This window comes from Radiomyces spectabilis (assembly GCF_025331425.1).
Source record: "Radiomyces spectabilis strain NRRL 2753 chromosome Unknown BYT42scaffold_4, whole genome shotgun sequence".
NCBI classification, from domain to species: Eukaryota; Fungi; Mucoromycota; class Mucoromycetes; order Mucorales; family Radiomycetaceae; genus Radiomyces; species Radiomyces spectabilis.
In genome coordinates, this window is record NW_026251929.1 from 37,642 (window position 1) to 56,815 (window position 19,174).

The 19,174-nt window shown below is 43.3% G+C and overlaps 6 protein-coding genes across 6 annotated transcripts; 4 read left to right on the forward strand and 2 right to left on the reverse strand.

Annotated features, from left to right (window-relative positions):
* Positions 1-858: 858 nt before the first annotated feature.
* On the forward strand, positions 859-1,739 carry BYT42DRAFT_592591 (uncharacterized protein; the record flags this gene model as incomplete). Its single annotated transcript, XM_051570630.1, has 5 exons — positions 859-886; positions 942-1,016; positions 1,116-1,195; positions 1,271-1,460; positions 1,522-1,739. 5 exons carry the CDS (start codon positions 859-861, stop codon positions 1,737-1,739), a joined length of 591 nt encoding a protein of 196 aa, XP_051424905.1.
* A 45-nt stretch (positions 1,740-1,784) lies between these two features.
* BYT42DRAFT_611937 (galactose-binding domain-like protein) lies at positions 1,785-2,343 on the reverse strand (the record flags this gene model as incomplete). The annotated part of the gene is made up of 3 exons (XM_051571565.1): positions 1,785-2,081; positions 2,151-2,241; positions 2,309-2,343. The coding sequence occupies 3 exons, from the start codon at positions 2,341-2,343 to the stop codon at positions 1,785-1,787; spliced, it is 423 nt and encodes a 140-aa protein (XP_051424906.1).
* Positions 2,344-2,473: 130 nt separating this feature from the next.
* On the forward strand, positions 2,474-7,416 carry BYT42DRAFT_561757 (RIC1-domain-containing protein). The gene is made up of 22 exons (XM_051567397.1): positions 2,474-2,696; positions 2,762-2,869; positions 2,957-3,132; positions 3,208-3,347; positions 3,409-3,542; positions 3,606-3,817; positions 3,874-4,167; positions 4,230-4,275; positions 4,344-4,490; positions 4,546-4,671; positions 4,734-4,772; positions 4,823-5,032; positions 5,118-5,415; positions 5,504-5,592; positions 5,649-5,810; positions 5,871-6,150; positions 6,266-6,360; positions 6,438-6,606; positions 6,692-6,834; positions 6,895-6,981; positions 7,042-7,129; positions 7,211-7,416. The coding sequence occupies exons 1-22, from the start codon at positions 2,694-2,696 to the stop codon at positions 7,273-7,275; spliced, it is 3,111 nt and encodes a 1,036-aa protein (XP_051424907.1). The 5' UTR covers positions 2,474-2,693; the 3' UTR covers positions 7,276-7,416.
* Positions 7,408-10,082, forward strand: BYT42DRAFT_561761 (uncharacterized protein). Its single transcript, XM_051567398.1, has 8 exons — positions 7,408-7,922; positions 8,001-8,363; positions 8,434-8,628; positions 8,689-8,871; positions 8,925-9,006; positions 9,070-9,369; positions 9,462-9,682; positions 9,740-10,082. Exons 1-8 carry the CDS (start codon positions 7,731-7,733, stop codon positions 9,830-9,832), a joined length of 1,629 nt encoding a protein of 542 aa, XP_051424908.1. The 5' UTR covers positions 7,408-7,730; the 3' UTR covers positions 9,833-10,082.
* Positions 10,083-12,959: 2,877 nt separating this feature from the next.
* Positions 12,960-13,892, forward strand: BYT42DRAFT_493213 (RING/Ubox like zinc-binding domain-containing protein; the record flags this gene model as incomplete). Its single annotated transcript, XM_051564200.1, has 4 exons — positions 12,960-13,055; positions 13,142-13,405; positions 13,490-13,677; positions 13,757-13,892. 4 exons carry the CDS (start codon positions 12,960-12,962, stop codon positions 13,890-13,892), a joined length of 684 nt encoding a protein of 227 aa, XP_051424909.1.
* Positions 13,893-17,853: 3,961 nt separating this feature from the next.
* On the reverse strand, positions 17,854-18,815 carry BYT42DRAFT_511625 (uncharacterized protein). Its single transcript, XM_051565159.1, has 3 exons — positions 18,741-18,815; positions 18,344-18,681; positions 17,854-18,272 (listed from the first exon to the last, which is right to left on the reverse strand). The coding sequence occupies exons 1-3, from the start codon at positions 18,781-18,783 to the stop codon at positions 17,895-17,897; spliced, it is 759 nt and encodes a 252-aa protein (XP_051424910.1). The 5' UTR covers positions 18,784-18,815; the 3' UTR covers positions 17,854-17,894.
* Positions 18,816-19,174: the final 359 nt, after the last annotated feature.

Sequence of the window (19,174 nt, forward strand, 5' to 3'; positions counted from 1 at the left end):
TGAAATGTACAAAGATGACACTAGTGTTTATTTTGTGCTATTCAAAACGATAAAGATTTGTGCAGGTTTGCATTGCTCTGCCTGAAAAACTATGAATAGTCGCAGATTAGTGCACAGGTTTGCACATTTTTGCATGCATTTTTTCCATGGTGTATTGCAGTCATAAAAACCCACAACATTGCTTATTTTCGGTTATAAAAATCCAAAAAGACAATGTGACAAAGAGTGCTTTTTTATTGTTGTTTGACCAGTTTCCCTTATAATAAAAGAAGAATGATAAAAGTGCAGCTCAGAAAGCCACTGCCACATTCTTTTTCTTATCTTTATCAACTTCCTCCTTTTTTTTCATGTTCCACTCTAATGACCTTGTCTGTCTAGCAAAGAATGAAACACTAGTAATGTCTTATGTTTTCAAATGCATGTAATAGTATGGTCTTTTTTTTTGCGAAATTACTCTGCAGCATTTTGATCGATGAAAACGGAATTTTCCCTGTGTTTCTATCTCTTGTACACCTTCAAATGCCGCAAGACAGCTATGAGTTGCCATTCATATGTTCACAAAAGTCAATAACTCAATGTCACTCTTACGATGATAATTCTTGTCAAGCATTACAGAGTCCCGGTGTTGATACTTCGATTCCGTTGAAGGCAACTTACAAAGATCAGCACATCGAAGACGACCGATTAGCTTGGCTGCTGCTAGGCACCGCGTTTACTATGCTCATATTTACGTTGATACCCGTAGTAGCTGATCTCCCCTACATCACACCATGGTTTCCTGGAGACGCTTTGTGGCGATTGTTCGATCCTTTAGTTACCCTGCCTCTGAATTTATTCGTCCTCACTCGCGCTGATATCATGAGCTCGGGCGGCCGTCCACGCTATTGTAAGTAGACTATGTTAGACAATGTAAAGCGCTAAATGCTTAATATAGGTCATAGGGTTAGCTTTAAGTGAACGTAGTGTTGGCTGGTTGCTTTGGAGTATCGGTGCTGCTATATTTGTCCAGGGCCATGGTATCCATACGGCCGCAGGCATGTTCAAGGTAGAATACATCATGTTTTCGAGAATAATCCTCCATGCATTTTAACCTACTTTTCAGCATCCCATGCAAGATTTCAATGAAGCACATCCTGAGCTTGTGGCGCAGTATCCTGTTCTTCATGATATTTATCTCAACATGCAGACCACATGGGTAAGTGGGGTTCCCGCTCCGAAAGCTTAGGTCCGAAGCTGTATTGGTAATCCCCATAAAACGGCTCATTGATAGGAACATGACATTGCGCATTATATGTACGCGGGAGGAGGGATGTGGATGAGTTGGGTTCAGTTATTTGCGTTTCGGAATCAGATCCACGGTCCATTTCAGCGAAAAACATTGACGGTGTGGTTACTGGGTATTGTCATGTACGGCTTATTACTCGCAGGCGTTGCGATCGAGTTTCCCTGGGGACTTTATGGTAACGATCGTGAAGACATAGGATGATACGATATTGAGTCTCAAAATGACCGTATTAATAGTGGGATTGGCATACACGATCATAATCAGTGCGATTTGTCTTATCATGATGGTGTATAACCGGCAAGGATTGAAGAACGGAGGTCTACGGACGATGGGAAGACGGATGGTGTTACAGTACTATCTCGGTGCATGTGTAATTGGATTCATTGTCATTATTATTTGGTTAGCGATATTTGGCTTCAAGAACCGGAAAGCAGCAGGTGTTGCTGTACATTAAATAGTTGCGAATAATATTGCAAGGCATAGAAACAAACGTTTACAGTTATTGTCCAAAAACATCCAAGTTATAGATTGTAATGCGCCCATAAAAATCGGAACTCTCCTCAAATATCAACTTTAGACGCTGCACAGGTGTGGATGACTCAAAATCGAATTTTTGTGTTGAATTGATGTCTTCCGGATAGAATGTGCCAATCGGTATGTTGTATTCGTTTGGAGATTCTGGCAGACTCCCAAGCGCGACACACTTTTTACCAACGAACCCTCCCTGAAAAGTCAGACTGATGGTTTGAATCAAGACCACTAATCCGAAATCAATCAGGACATATTGAGGCAATCCCTAGTGGATAGTGAATAGTTATTTGCAATTGAATCAAAGTTACGTTTTAATCAGAAACAATGAACTTACTTGTTCCGAATTCCAGCATGTTTCGTTGCTGCCATCCGTCAGATTTTGCTTGCCAAAGTTGACGGTGTCGCGCTGCAATACTGAGCTTACTCTAATATGCAAATAACGTTTAGTGCCACTGTGGCTCATCTATTTCCAGGGAGAAATTTCGGGCGTACTTGATGCGGACGTTTGGCGTAATCAGACTTGTCATCGTGCAAGAAAAGAAAAAAGAAAAAAAGTAACCGAAGATACCAACTGACCCAGCTGAGGTTACACGTCACGTCGCCGTTGAGTGGGTTGAATGAAACGAAGCGGGGGTAATCTATTCATTCCCAGTTTCAGCTCCTTGCTCTTCCGGTCAATAGCTTGGACTATGTATTGGCTAAACGGCATAGCAAACCAACTCTCACTTCGCACAGCTCTGAAAGGAGTTCCCAAGACTCATACTTCGCACGAAAATGAGGCAAACACTTACTTTCCATCGTCGCTTGATATCATCGCTATCCAACCTTCACACCACGCATCATTCTTCATTACTTGCACCCGATCGGCGCTTCATTTATGGTCCGTCAAGGTACGATTGGGACGATACACAGCTCATATTCATGTTAACAAACGAAACATAACAGCCAACCACCATCCTGACCTTTGTCGAACGATCCGAAAAACATATTGAAGAGTTTGGCGAAAACCACTCACTTTTATGGAAACCCGACGCGTCCGCCGTTGCCATCATTGTACAGTATCATACCTCCGTTTCTTTCCCTTTGTCTGCCATAGAGTGTCGTGAATTTAAGTGCGGACCTGCTCAACTCTGCTGTTAGACAACCAAAAATTATCTTCTAGTATATGCCGTCCTGACGTTTGATCAGCCCTCACTGGAGTTCCACTTTTCTACTGCACAACATGCATCTATTATGGGACCAGGCGAAGGAAAAGGATCACGGAGTGTGTTATTGAAATTTCGATTAGCTGTTCGAGTAGATGCTGGCATCGCATGGTAAGTTGAATACCGTTATGACCATTCGATGATATGACCGACAACGCATAATGAACGATTTCTCGAAATTAATAGTGGCACATCATCCGACGATGCATTGATTATTGCAACCAAAAACCCACCTGCTGTGCAGTGTATCTCATGGAAACCTCATCGCGTCAACTCAACGCAAACAGCTATACAAAACACTCTCGATATATTCATTAAGAAATCAGGTGAGCGATAATGACATACCTGACCACTTGAGGATCGCAATCTCATTAATAAGAGTCGCAGAACAGATACAACGATTGATTTATGTAAAAGCAATGAATATATCCGTGTGGATTACGAATGAGGGCCGGGCTTACTTTGTCCAATGTGCCAATAAACCTGGCCCTGAGCGACGAAGTAGTAAAGCATCAAATGACGTATGTGTCATCGTATAACTTGACTCTTTTTCTCCTTGTACTCACTGACACATTTTTATTTAGTCCGTCTCTTCCGCAGCAGCAGGCAAATCATCCCCATTAGCTGATGGTTCGAGTACGAGCTCCGCGCCAAGTATGCCATCCTTTGCAGATCCTATTCATTGGTCAGGCGTATGTTTCCATGGAAAGGAGGACCAAGACCTAGAATTTGGCAAACAAGCTACTTGTGTTGCTGTCAATCCAAAATTCTCTTTGATCGCTGTCGGTACCAAGAGGTGGGACAATCAATTCATTTATGAGCCTGTGACTTTGAAATCTGATTCGCAATCAGTGGAATAGTGTACGTTTATTCCATCCAGAATTACACATCCGCACCGTCGCTCTCGCACGAGTTATCGATTGTCAATGAAGGTTACACCTTGGATCCAGTCGGTAACAGTACGTCGTCCGATGAGTGCAGTATTACCTCCATGGCTTGGACTACGGATGGCTACGCGTTGGCGGCAGGATATCGTCATCATGGTTTAGCTCTATGGACGGTGTTTGGACGCACTTTGTGTTCTATGGCGGATGTGGATGATATACTTGGCTACCACAAGCAAATGAATGGAGAATATGCGCAGAGGTAACGAAAGCTTTCCGTAGTAATTCACCTCTTCGCAGACCATGTGAATGATTTTTGCGTAGGCTTTCACGTCTGCAAGATACTTACGTTTTGGGCGTCGATGCAATGGTAAGCTTTCTCATTTCCGAGAACACTAAACGGTTGTAAGTGACGCTTACAGAGCTTTATATGATCAGTTTTGGGCCCCTGGAAACTACCAATTGTTTGCGTTGGCAGGAAATCATATCACAAAACAAAATAACTACAACGGTTCACTCCAGGAGAACGTACGGTTCTTTGCTATACCTTTTGTCAAGTCCGCGCTCACTGCATTTCATAATTCCGTAAGTATGATATCCACTGGGAATCATTTTGCATGTATTTATCAAACGTATTCAGGAAAGCGCACGGCGATGTCTTTTACAGGCAGATGACCGATTACTGCTATACAACAATGGAGGAGAATATCAGGAGAATAACACGTCGACCATTGATCCCGATGCGGTCACTTGGACTCATATTCCGGTAAGCTACAAATGATCTAGACGCAAAGTGAGTTGTAAACAGACAACTGATACCATTGAAAGTACCCAACCATGTATATTACAGAACATTGGCCAATTCGGGTAATATTAACATCGCACAGTAAATATAGCTGTACTGACTATGTAAAAAGTATGCGGCTATCAGTCAAGATGGCAAATTTATTGCTGTTGCTGGCCGGCGGGGGTTAACTCATTACAGTACGATTTCCAGTCGATGGAAGATATTCGGGAACCAACAACAAGAGCAAAGCTTTTTGGTGCGCGGAGGGCTTGCCTGGTACAAGCATATTTTGATCGCTGCTTGTGAAGTCATTGGCCCATCCAATTCGAAAGCTTACGAGGTAAAAAAAAAAGATCCCTGGATATCGCTTCTGTTTTTATTCTCTTTTTCCATTTTGGGACTTATACAGGATGCTACATTTTTAGCTTCGTTTGTATTCGCGAGATAACAATCTGGACAATGCACATGTGCTTCATACAGAAACATTGCCCTACATGCCCGCATACGTTAATATATGCGGAAAGTATTTACTTGTCTATACGACAGAAAATGTTGTTAATATTTATCATGTCATGACGAACGACAACTTCGTTAATGCATTGACGGCGAATAATCCGGCATACCACGCAAAATTGGAGCTAATTAGACGCATTTCTTTTGCTGATGTTGTTGCACGCCCAGCTCGATTACGAAGTGTCAGTTTATTTGGCAATATGAAAGGAGGTATGAGGGTTAATCATGCATGTATTATTCACCAGTACAACGGGTCAGAAAATCTCATTTTTTTTTCTGTATGTCCTCTCATTCGTAGAGCAAATAGAACACATAGATGATGTGATTTCAGCGAATATTCTTCTGTTAGTGGACGGAAAACTGATCATGCTGACTCCTCGGATACCGGTAGGCGGTTCCCAGATTACATGGACTGGATAACCCTGCTTACAACGCTATCATAGGATGATGATGATGATTCTGACCTGATTGAGCATTCATTTGACCAACAAACGCAATATGATCTTCATGTCCTTTCTGATAATATCGAATACTATTGGATTGGACGGAAATCAATCGCCAATTTACGCACCTCGCTCTGGTTAATCGATGGAAAAGGCATTAAAGTAACTATCAGTCAAGTCATCAAAGCATGAGATAAAGAACAATGACTTATTGGATTGTAGCTTCTCACCAATTTATTACGAGGCGAGAGCGATGATGCATTTAACCGTATGACACATGATATATTTGAGAGCGAACCTTCCACACCAACGACACCGGGTTTTTTTGCCGCGAAAAGTAATCTTGGTCAGCCCTATTCTCTTGGTTACCGGATTAACCCCGAAACTTCTTCGCCCAACGCTTCTATTATCGAATTGGAAGGGGTATCTCGGTGGCGCATCGATACTCTGGAGGAAGCGAACCTGCAGGCCCTTTATATTCCCTTGGATTCTTATCCTCACGGTGAGCTTCAGACCTTGTTTTCCCCATCCCCCAACCGTATCCCTCCACCCCAGAACCCCCCGGCGTTTTATCAGCGTCATTATTACGGTATATTGATTTTCCGTTCAATGGGTAGCTGTGCTTCTCGAAAAAGGGGTGATTGTAGGTATCGAGCAGAGTATGGCATACAAAAATGCATTAGGTTTGATGGTTTTCAAAGCAAGCACCAAAGTAAGTTTATTCAATCCAGAAAAAGGGAACAACTTTTCTAAACATCATGACCGGATGGCTCAAATGGAATGTGGTAGACGCATTTGTTTTTGCATCATCTATTTCGGCATTTATTGATGCGAGGACTTGAGGAAGATGCAGTTGTATTTGCTCGTGCCTACGAAGGGCTAGTCTATTTTGGTCATGCACTAGAAATTCTTTTGCATATGGTGCTAGAAGAGGAAGCGGATCAACGGAAACGACAAGGTACGCTTGACTTGACAACTGAACTCAATGTGATGTAAACATTCAATTCATGGTTGGTTTTTATTTTCTTTTCTTTGCATATTAGATGCTATCCTTCCATTGGTGATTAAATTCCTGGATCAGTTTCCCCATGCATTGGATGTTATTGTTAGCTGCGCAAGGAAAACAGAAGTGGCTCTTTGGGATTTTCTTTTTTCTGTTGTAGGGAAACCCAAGGATTTGTTTGAGGTATTAAAGTTTGTTTTAACCTACCCGATCTATTTCTGATATGCAGCTTGTATTACGTAGCTATGTTTAGGAGATGGACGCCTTCGGACAGCCACTTCCTATCTTATTATCCTTCAGACGATGCAGCCGACGGCAGTAGGTGAACAGGTACATTCGATTTTTTTTATTCCTCTTTTCCTCAGTCCAGGAAGTCTCATTCAAGATTAGGATACGACTCGCTTATTGCAAAAAGCGATGGATGTAAACGATTATGAACTGTGCAAAGAACTTGTTCGATTCCTCAGTTCTATTGACAGTAAGTTTTTTTTTATCACATGAAAAAAAAGGTCCTTGTTTGATTACATCCCTTTCTTATTGTTTGAAACAAACATCACAGACACAGGCAAAACGTTGCAAGAAGCATTGAAGGTCATTCAGCAACATATGAACAACGATGAGTAGCCTCAGCACGGTGACCCAAAGACTTGCAATGTAACAGGACGCTGTAGTACAATCTCTGCGAAGGTTTAGTCATTATCTTAGCTAATTGTTTTGATTATCCTGAGTTTGGAACACAAATAATAATTCATGTAAAGTTATGCCATATTCAGATGTCATCTGGAATTCAAGGTTCTCATATGTCGTTTTCCCTCATCCCTTCCACGACTGCTTGGAAGTGTTTCCTTAGCCTTCGCAATCCCCCCCAAAACCAGCTTCCTTCGATTCTTTCCCCTCATGACATGATCCCACATGTGCATCCCAGTCCCCTTAATAAGGGACATCTGCGCATGTGACCTGCGAACTAAAGGCCTGTTTGGGCTGAGAAAAAAAAAGATAATCTTACATTGTGAGTTTTCTTCGCAGAGATCCGGTTATCTTCTTTCCTTTCTTCATTTTTTGGTTTTGTTTTGTTCGACATGGCCAAAACCAAAAAGCGTACCAAGGCAAACGGCCATGGGAACAGTTCATGTGGTCACTATCAGACATTTGGCAATACTCAGATGCCCGCTCCGAAATGCAAATCTTCGTTCGCGTCCGAGCCGCTGATTCCTTTCTTCAATCAGTCGCAGAATGTATCGTACACTCACATATCTGATACCCAGGACAATGTAAGGCAAAAATTCTCGAGAATCAAAAATAAAGGGAGACAAAGATATGCACAGACGAGTTGTAACTTTGATAGTCAGGTTATGTTTGGTTCTGGTTTCTCCACTGAATTATCTTCTCCGACGTACTATCATCAAAACTCTTTGAAAAAGGATGACAATTTCTTAATCAATATCCATACGACCGAGATTCCAGCATCAATGCCTCTGGATTTACCGCTGGATCAGAGCTCCTCTGACGTCAGTAGACAAGTTTCAATTGAAGAAGACGTTTGCTTTCCATCGCAGGACGATAGGTCAAAGGAAACGATCGATTTTGACGCTTTGGAAAAATTGGTTGCTAAAGAACAGCATTATGATTACCATGACATTACCCCACGACGAAGAATACCAAGAGCTTTATCCACGCCGCGGTTCCACCATTACTATGACGAAAATATGAAGGTAACTACAAAGCGAAACAATCATCGGGTCCGCAAAAGATCTTATTGTTATCTGCCGTCCCCCCTCAAAGTATGTAGAAGCAGAGGATAGCGATGATTACCGTATTGCTTTCTATTCTCCTGCCGAACCAACTACCATCCATGCACGAACATTGACAGAAATTCCTTCGATTGCCGGAGAAAGTTTCACTGATATGCTCAAAAAGGCTTATTTTTGGATCGATATATTAAGTCCCACTGATGCCGAAATGCAATCACTGAGCAAAGTAAGTGAACGAATAGGTGCTGGCAAGGTAATATCAAGTCTCAATTGCTGACTTTTTCAGATCTTTCATATTCATCCTCTGACGGCAGAAGATATCGCCACCGAAGAACCACGAGAAAAATGCGAAGTTTTTAAAAACTATTGCTTTGTATGTTTTCGCACTTTTGATCAAAATCCTTATTCCACCAACTACCTCCAGCCGATCAGTCTGTATATTATTATCCTCAAAGAAGGGATCCTTACTGTAAGTGTATTGAATCCGTTTCAAATGGATGACGGTCGCTCAAACGTCATTAGTTTCACTTCCGACCGACACCTCATCCACAAAATGTGCGCAAGCGTATCAAGCAATTGAAAGACTACATTAATGTGACACCAGGTATGGCTTCCAAAAAATCTCATATTAAGACCTCGAAAAAATTTAATAAAGGGAAATGGATAGACTGGATTTGTTATGGACTTTTAGATGATATCACGGATTCGTTTGCTCCGTTGATCCGAGCAATAGAGTTCGAGGTGGACTCGATTGACGAACTTGTGTTGATTTTGAAAGAGTCTGAACAATCCGATATGCTACGTCGTATTGGTTATTGCCGTAAACGTATGATGGGGATACTGCGGTTACTCGTGTCCAAACCAGATGTTGTGAAAACAATTATCAAGCGGGGAGAGCTACGGTCTTCTGACGGCTCCCGATCGACGATTACTACTGACGTAGTGCTCTACCTCGGTGACGTTCAAGGTAATGTCAATAAAATGAAAAGAAAAAGCCAAACTTTTCCCGGGACCTTGTCATCTGATTTTTCGATTTTGGGTAAAATCACACTTATTAAGATCATCTTCTTACCATGCTGCAATCGCTCAATCATTACGAAAAGATATCCTCACGATCACATTCCAACTACCTGGCACAGATATCCATTGAGATGACCCAAACAAATAACGAGATTAATGATGTTCTGTCTAAGTTGACCGCATTAGGAAGCGTGCTCATCCCGATGAATCTGGTCACAGGATTGTGGGGCATGAACGTCCAAGTGCCCGGACAGTATCAGGTTCGATTGTTTTACAATATCATCCAGCGTTTCCATGACTAACAATTTTCTGTATAGGAAGATCTTACCTGGTTCACTTGTATAATGTGTGCAATTCTTACCTTTTGCGTTACTTCAATCATGCTCATGCGATTTTATAATATTGTATAAATTCTGATCTCATGTACCAACTTTTTACTGTCGTTAAAGCTTCATAAAACAATAGAATATCGTCGATAAGTTTTCTAGCCGAACGAAGAACAATTGCCGTGCACCACACCGAGAAATAGAGACGTTTCATTTTTCGTTTGTGTCGTTGCTCTCTCTCAACAAACAATCCTACATGCACCAAATTACACACATCATACGATTGTCAGAACAGAAAAAAAAAATTGAATAAACTGTAACTCGTTAAAACAAACAGTATCTTTGTTCTTATGCAATGTTTCAGTTCTTCACTGTAACATTATCAGCTGACTTCAGTCTTGACTTGTATGGTAATGCAAGCTTTTACGATGGCAGAATTACTGCTTCTTTCTAAAGAATTATTTTTATCTTTATCATCGCCCTTTATATGATGAGTTGTATGTAAGAAGAAAGAATTTGCAAAAGTTGGGTGGTTTCGAGCTAACCTCCAAGTTGGGCAAATTGGAGTTGCCCGGTTAACCATAGATGCCCTCAGGCCGCAATCTTTGCACATGAGCCGAGTTTCAACTGATTTTTGAGCTTCAGCATAGCATTGGCTGATTTCTTTGTGTGAGATGCATTGAAAGTCGCAAATGGTTTTTCCGGATTCAATCATTGTTAGTCGTGATAGGCATATAAGCCATCGCCTACTTGCTCATTGCGAGGAAAGTGGGAAAACCGTTCAACCGTGCAATGTATTTGTTATTGGTACAAATGGCAGACCCATTGACTTGTTTTCCGTCTTTGATGTGTGTTTCCTTGGGGCCGACGTTTTTTCTTTGATAGCAAAAATCGCATCGCTGGTTGCATGGTTCGTTTGCCATTACCACTGCGTTGCATCTGAAGGCCGGCTTTCTGTGGCACTTGCTATCGCGATCACCGATTCGTGAATGCACCTCTGCTTCCATAGCGCCAACCATACGTACGGGTAGATTTTTAGTGTCTTTCAATCGTAACCATTCTGTTGACCGACAATGTAGCTGCTTTTTGCACAGTCTTCGCATATATGCCTTTTTTATGAAGTCAAATGAATCTTTTTGTGCCTCGACCTATTCCGAAAAAAAATATTTTCAGGGGTGCCTAGTTCAAGGAACTGAATCTTCATCACATCTTCTGCTCTCCGTCAAAAGAAGGTGATAAACGCTCGCAAATCTTCTCTTGGGCGATCTAAAGTGTACACAAGCCGAAAAGCAGAAGACTTAACACATCATATATAAAATTGCTATCTTGTAGTTTACAAGCCCTTTAGCAATGGATAACGCATTTCGATATAAGCTTTTCCAATTTAGTCGGTTGAGATATGAACTTCACATTTACGCTTGATATAATTGCGCTGATGTGAGATGCGCAAATACTGACACTGTCATAGTTGCTTATTTAAAGAAGTAGGCTTAACGCATAGATACCTCTGTGCGGTGGCGTTTGGTCGTGAACTATAAATTAATTAATGGGCATGCAGAAACCCGTTGGGCAGGAAGCTGCCTTTTGAGATATCACGTACTGAGAATTCGATTCAAAATTCCATCGTGCTCCTCATATCGCAATGCGAATCGATTCGGCACTGAGCTTCTCTCCCCTAATTTTCGCTTCTTTACTAGCAAGACACGGCCAATTGGATAATTAGTATGCCTTGCTGTTGCCGATTAGGAATGATTGCTTGGAACGCTCATGAAAATTACCGTATCTAAAGCTTGTTTATCGATTTGCACGACAATGATTATCATTTTACTATCAAGGATTAAACGAGAGAACATTCTTTTGAGGCCACGCATCAGCACGAGTAAAACCTAGGAATGTACGTAATAGTATCTCTTAAGTTTTTCGATATTCAATATTATGAAGTGGAACCAGTAATCTAAGAACTGAAGGGTGGACCAACGCTAGCATCCAGTTACGCTCGAGTTTGAGATACACGATCCTGGAATAATCCTATTTTGTTTACCATACAATCATATATACAGTAAATCAACATTGGGAATTCCAAAGTGCTTCACAAAATCGAATACATTCCAAAACCGAATTTCGGAAACAAGCTGAGCCAGAAAGGCGAGGTTCTGTGAAGATTTGTATAATCTCTCTGCTTCACATCCTGCTCATGATAGGCGATAGGTTGCGTGGCGAGCGTAGGAAAGCATTGCAAGTAACGGGAACACGGGACGACCGATCCGGAAAAGCACCCAACCCCAGAGCTGCTCATAGAAATGCTCTGCCAGGGACTAACGGACATTTATTTCGGGCTTATCATCGACTTTAATTTCGGTAGAAATTTGTAAGACATGTACGGCGCGCAAAACCGCGTTTTTTAATCATTTGGAATCGTATAGCAGCAATAGTAATCGCATCAAAGGACAGGCATATGGCGAGACTAATGGCAAGCTCGATCAAGCGATGGATCATTTACGAATATCAGACGACAAAACTGTGTCCCTTAAATGCTTGCACCATACATATTGCCCTTCTTATCGCCGAAACGGGAAGCTCGTGAGCATTAAGGGTGTAACCTACTGCCAAAACCCGCACTGCGTAGCATGATCTTTGGATTACACGGCAGGAGGATGTGAGCCAAACGGCTGTCCCCGATATACTTCAAGGAAGACGTTTAAACTACACTCTCCGCTGATGGACCGTTGCCAGAATACAGGCAATCCAACCAAGACACGAGCTATTAACTCACATAAAAATGCTCTGATTCAGATTAAATACGATCATCAGCTATGCGTAGGGCTGAAAAGCCAATGCGAATAAAGCAGGTCTTTTCGGTTGCGTTATGCCTTTTCCTCGGTTTAAGAATCCGCAATTTTTTTTAATTTTGGTAGATGGGGGAAGCGGTGATTGGTTTGGTTTTTGCTCAAAATCGTAGTCACTGTGTTGTGTCGCAATCCCAGAGTCTGAGTGAAAGACGTCCAGCAGGAAGTCCTCCTTTTTTTTTCTGGTCTTCTGTCTTCTACTACACTCATATCGCTTTAACCTGTTCATTGTGTGCTGCGCGTATTTAGCTCTGTACCAATAACATTTTCCTTTTTTTCTTGGTCTTGTACACAATATTTAAGCATCCAGCTGTGCAGCAAAAGACGGTCAAAGCTTCGGCTCAAAGCTTTACACTTGGTTTACCATGAATTCGGACGATGAAGATTTGGATTGTCCTCTTTGCATGGAGGAATTCGATATTGCCGATCGTAACTTCCGTCCTTGTCCCTGTGGCTATCAGGTACACTTAACAACAGGCTGCTTTCAACGTAGACCACCAACCAAAGCACTAAGGAGCTCACCATATCTTTTTATTTTCTGCGATAGATCTGTCGCTTTTGTTGGCATCACATCAAAACCAACCTGAATGGTCGTTGCCCTGCTTGCAGACGTACATATACGGACCAGATTGCTGAGTTCATTCCCGTCAGTGCAGAAGAAATTTTGAGAAGTAAAAGGGAGAAGAAGGAAAGAGAACGTCAAAATCGAGAGATGAAGGATCCTACCCGTCGTCAACTGTCCAATGTACGAGTGGTGCAAAAGAATCTTGTTTATGTGCTCGGTCTTCCTTCAAAGTATGCCAGTGCCGAGGTAGGAGGATATCTCTTGATTATATATACTTTCCTTCTTTTACGCTGACCATCGCCACTCGTTACTGTTATTTGCCCCTTTTAGCACGAATTCTTCAAAAAGTATGGCAAAGTTCTCAAGCTGGTCATGAGCAAGCGTACCACGGCTCCTTCAACCAATCATCCTAACGCTACCACCTCCGTGGGTATTTATGTCACATACGCTCGAAAAGAAGACGCTGCCAAAGCGATTGCAGGGATTAACGGTGCTGTTTGCGGTGGGAGAGTCCTTAGGTAAGAAGGGAAATCAGCAGGATACGTCTGTAAAGGCACATTTTTTTAATTGCTTATCTCCATGGGATCTTCCGTGCAGAGCTTCTTATGGTACAACCAAGTATTGTACCTACTACTTGCGGCATATGGCGTGCCCCAACCCTAACTGTATGTATCTGCATGAACCCGGTGACGATGTAGACAGTTATAATAAGGAGAATCCAACCCTTGAGTAAGTGACGGCTTAATGCGTTTGGAAGACACTAATGCAGTGCACTAATATCGCTTGGACATCTTTTTCACAGAAAACATGCCGCTGCCAGTTCCATTGGTCCAACTTACCCTAACAAACGCATCGCTACAGCTTCGAAATCCACAGTTTCCGGAACCGCACCTATTGACTCATCTTCCGCTGTTCTTTCTACCGCCAATGCGACGGCGGCTACGACGGTGACGACTACTACTGCGACTACCGCTGTCACGCACGTTCCTGCCGAACCGCCCAAAGTATCACCCTGGGCTCCGTTACCGAAGATCGTCCCTCCTCCTCCAGCCCCAATCCTTGAGTCGGAAAAGCCATCTTACTCCCCCACCGACCATCACTCAGCTACCGCCAAGGCGGTCGTTCCGAAGGTCTCGGCGTCCACCAAAGTGTCATCGTTGACAGGCAAAACGTCAAAAGCTACGCCAAAGAAAGCAGCTCCTGTTATGTCGAAGAGTATGTCTGAAACTTTGTCTAGTGTGAAATCGGAGGAAAGTGGACGCCCTGCATTACCAGCTACGGCGTCGTGGGCAAAGGCTCCAAAGCCATCTCCCAGCGATAGTGTCATCACACCTGCCAATTTCGGACCCTCTTTATCCGACGCTTTGTCCGCTCCGGCAAAACCGAAGCATGCTTCGGTTCTTCCAAGAAAAAAGGAGAAGAAGCTGAAATCGAAGATGGTGCGTCTTGAGGAATTCGAGGAAGCTGAAAAGGAATCTCATCTACCGTTGACCGGTTGGGGTTCCAAGGAAAAAGCAAGGAAGATCGCTGACCCTGGCAAGGATGTTTTATCGGACAAGAGCAACCTTCAGATGGCCGGACCAGAATCACAGGATAAATTACATCAACAAAAGAGCGGTCAAGCGAAAGCAACTGAAACGAAACCGGCTTCTCAGGACACGGTGGAGCCAGCACTTCCAGAGATGGTGGAAACGTCAAAATTACCGACGATCGAACCCGCGATAGTTAGTCAACATGCTGACAGCAGAAAATCAAAGGAACAGGGGGCAGCTACGATGACAGATACTGACCTCGAGGGTACAATGATGGAATCGGCCGACGATGCAATCGATACACACGCATCGGAGACTGTGATTCCTGCTCGTGACAACGCAGAACTCGATTCTGCCGAAACTGCGCAGGACGACAAACTTGATGTTAGTCAAGTTGCTGAAGCCATCGAAGCGACCGACGCCCTTGGCCATCCTGAGGCAGATGCACCTATTATCGATGAATACCAAGCGAGGCATAAGCCAACTTCAAAACTCGCCGATAATATGGGAGAGACGGTGGTTGTTGAGCATCCAGACCAGACCTCAGAGTTGAAACCGGCTACGACGTCTTCCTTGAACGAATCCTTATCCATCCAGTTTGAATGGAATGATTCCGCTATGGAACATGCCCTCGAGAAGGAAGGTGCAGATGAAGATGAACTTGACCTAGATCTGCATGATTTGTCCGCCATGAACGATGAAATTGTGAAAGCGTTTGATTTTGCTCAGGCTGCAGAGAACGAACCACTTGACCAGGGACCCCAGCTTTACGACTTGGACTTGGATGAGAAAATGCAGAACGATGTGGACAATGTAAGCGGTCTACTTTCGCAACAATTGTCCATGCCCCTGGTGGAAATGGAGCGGTTATCTGCCTTGGTGAAGAAGGACTTTTTGCAAGAATCGCCATCCGAATTTTCCGAACAGTCACCACCTCCACCTGGATTCATGAATGACCGTCCTGAACAATTAGATCGCAGTCGGTTCGTTTCAACTGCTCCACCCCCTGGATTGGATCCCCCTCCACCGGAATGGATGACGAGAGGTTTCGATCCGTTCAATGGTCAAGACCCTTCCCTTATTGCTTCAAGACGCTTACAGCATTCTCAGCAGATGTTGGAGGCTTCTGGACTGTTCCATGGGTTCGGGCAACCAATGCCTCGTTTTGGTTTAAACCCCAACTTCCATCCCAATGGTACACCACCACCACCCTTCGCCGGTCAAATGCATCCACCACCGCCCTTGATGTTTCCTCCAACACCTCATCATCACCACCATCATCACCCCCATCCTCCTCCACATCCTCCACATCCCCTTCCTCACGGGATGCTGCGGCCTCCTGCTCACGACTTTGGTGTCTTACCGTCACCGCCGCCGCCACCACCACCACCACCTTCTCAGTCCGTACTGTCTCCCAATACGACGATAGATCATTTGGCAGATGTGGCAGATCTTCACAAAGAGTTCAATCATTTGTCCATCAACTCACAATTGCAAATGCAGTCACCGAATCCGGGACCTCTTCATATGGGAGAAGATGCACGACGATCGATTCGTGACGACTTCCGGGCTCTTTTGCCTAACGTAACTATCAGTTTTGGACCTGATGCTACCAGTCCTAATGATACGTCTTGTGAATCTGTGAATCGTAATGTTGATCCTTTTTTTCAGCAGATGCCTCCATCGATTCATCGCGAATCTCCCATTTATTCGCGTCAATCTATCCCTCCTGATCACGACGTATTCCGGCGCGATTCATCGGCTGTCAACTCCACTGGCTCCTCTGAGCCTTCCATGAACAACGAGTTTGATTTACGCAACCCTATGCGTATGCAAGATAAAGAATTACAGACGGGCATCTATAGGGATATCCCGGCACGGCCGGATGGCTTAAAGCATGATATGATGGATTCTTCAAGAACAGGAACTGGTTTGAATGGTCCTGCGAATTCGTTTTCGCCAGTGGACGATCATCGTCGGCCCTCCGGTTCTCCAGAGATGTTTCGCCGGGGTCCTCCTGGCATTGACATGTTTGCTGAACCATCTGTGAATGCCTATGGTGGTTTGAATCCTGCAGCGCGATCTTCGGAGCGTCCAACGAACGAGACAGATGTCCGAAAAGAAGCCCAAAACTTCTTTGGTGAGTTTCTCAAAAAGGCTGCCTCAGCTTCCCAAGAAAGTTCAGCAGAAAAAGCGCCTACAGAAAAGAACAGTAAGTTGTATTTCATAAAATGCTCCATCAATGAGTAATTTTGCTGATCCTTTGAGTTGTGTTCGATAGCATCTTTACCTTTCCAGGATCCTGCTATTATGTCGGTTCGTTTAAGTGGGGCTGAACAATGTGATTCTGCAGCGGATCGTCGTGCATCAGCCACCACCATGTCAAAGGAGCCGCAAAACAGCATTTTACAGATTTTAGGTGGTCCGCCGCATTCTATGCATTCGACGCCACCTCATCATCACCCTCAAATGTCGCAACGACCACTGCAGCATCATCCGCAGAGGGAACCTCCTTTTTCTTCCATGAATGATGTGCATATTTCACCACCTTCTCACTTTGGTCAGCAAGATAGACATTTGAATTCTCATCCGATGTTTATGAGCGGACCTCCCCTTCCCTCCAATTCGTTCCAGCAACCACAACATCATTTACATCAACCGAACCCCGCTCAGTATCATCCAAATGCCCACTTCCCGCCTCAGGGAGGCCCTGTTCCTGGTCTTCCTCCTCACTTCATGTCGGGTATGAATATGGTGGGTCGTATGCCTCCCATGGCTGGTGGTCCGCGTCCGCTTCATCCAGGTATGCTGCCGTCTATGCCAATGTCCCTTCCTGGAGACATGATGTACAGACAGAGACCTCCAATGGAGAATAATAATAACTTACCTCCCGGGCTATTTTTCGGTGGTGGGATGAATGCGAATGACAATCGCCAGTAATTCATCGCTTTTGATCTCTTGTGGATAATTATCATGTATTTTTTCCCCCTTTTCTTTCCTTTTATCTTTTTTTTTTCTCATTCGGGCTGTTTCTTTGTTTTCTATCATCGGTTCTATATTCTTTTGTGTTGTTGTTTGATTTCTTCACGTTGGGGAATTTTGCCCTGGCCATTGCCTTTTCACCTATTAAAACTTGTAACATTACAGAGTCTTCGCTTTTTCCTTTTTATCAGTTCGTGTTGGGTACAGTTCCCAAGCATATTTTATTTATTGACAAAGTTCATGCTGTAGCCACCAGTGGCTGGATCTTTTTGCATTTGAAAATTGTCGGTCGATAATCCAAATTTACCAAGAATCGTATTACCGAGATCCTTCAGTTTCCCCATCATTTCCTCCTTTTCTTTTTCCATCTGTACCTTGATGATGGGTGGCAGTCGTGCTTTGGCACGATCACATTCTCGTCGTGTGTAGGTATCAATATCTAATGTGCTCAGTCGCTTGTAATCTTCCAAAGCGTCACTCAGCGCTGTGTAGGATCCAATTCGCTCGTTTGCTTGTGCTCGCCGTAATAAGGCTTTGGTATAGGATTTATCAAGGTCGAGAGCCCGGGAAGCCATGTCTCGGGCATCTTTATAGTTATTCTGTCCCATACCCGAATTAGTAAATAAGAGAGCCTTTAGTAAAAGCATGGGACCAATAAGCGTGAACTTACCATCTTCAAGTGGCAAGCTGCAATGTTGCCAAAATATAAAGCTCGATCCTTTGGCAATTGAGGTGGACAGACCAATAGTGCGTTTTCATATTCAGCAATCGCCTTGTCATAATCCCCTTCAGCAAAACATCGATTGCCAATTTGTTTGTATTCAGTAGCCTCTTCCAATATTCGTTCTAACTCTTCTGGATGGTATTCACTACTGTCAAAGAATTCTTCTTCCTCATCAGCGTTATCATTGTTGTTCTTTTCGTTAACTTGCTCGGGATCGCCCTTATTACTGTCAGCATCAGCCGATGTTGCAAGAATCCCGATTGGGGTCGCATTGATAGTTGTTTCTGCAGGACGAAGTAATTAAATAAATTGATATAAATGTATGCAAGAGTTGGTATCGTACCTTTAAACTCATGTTGTTCTACCACTTCTTCGATGACGGCCATAATGATATGTCTTTGGGTCCAGACACAAAAAGAAGTTCGTTTTATCAGTAAATATTAAAAGCCAGACAACGTGACTTTATTGTTTACCGCATGCATTGATTGAACATTGTTTGCAATCAAATGAAGCAGTACGAGCTGGATCACTAAAAAAGAAAAACAAAAACGTTTTGTTTCCATTCAATAAGTGTGGTAAGAAGCAAATTTAGTTTAACAGCTTCAGGCAATGTAAAAAAGTGACTATGGAGGAAAATTGAAGAGCTGGCCCCGGTGGCAACAATGAGGTTTCAAGCTCGACCGTATGACAATCTATTATTGCGGAATATCATTGGCAAACTACCGATTTATCATGCTATCAAGTGCGCTTCCTAAATATTTTTATTGTAATGGGATG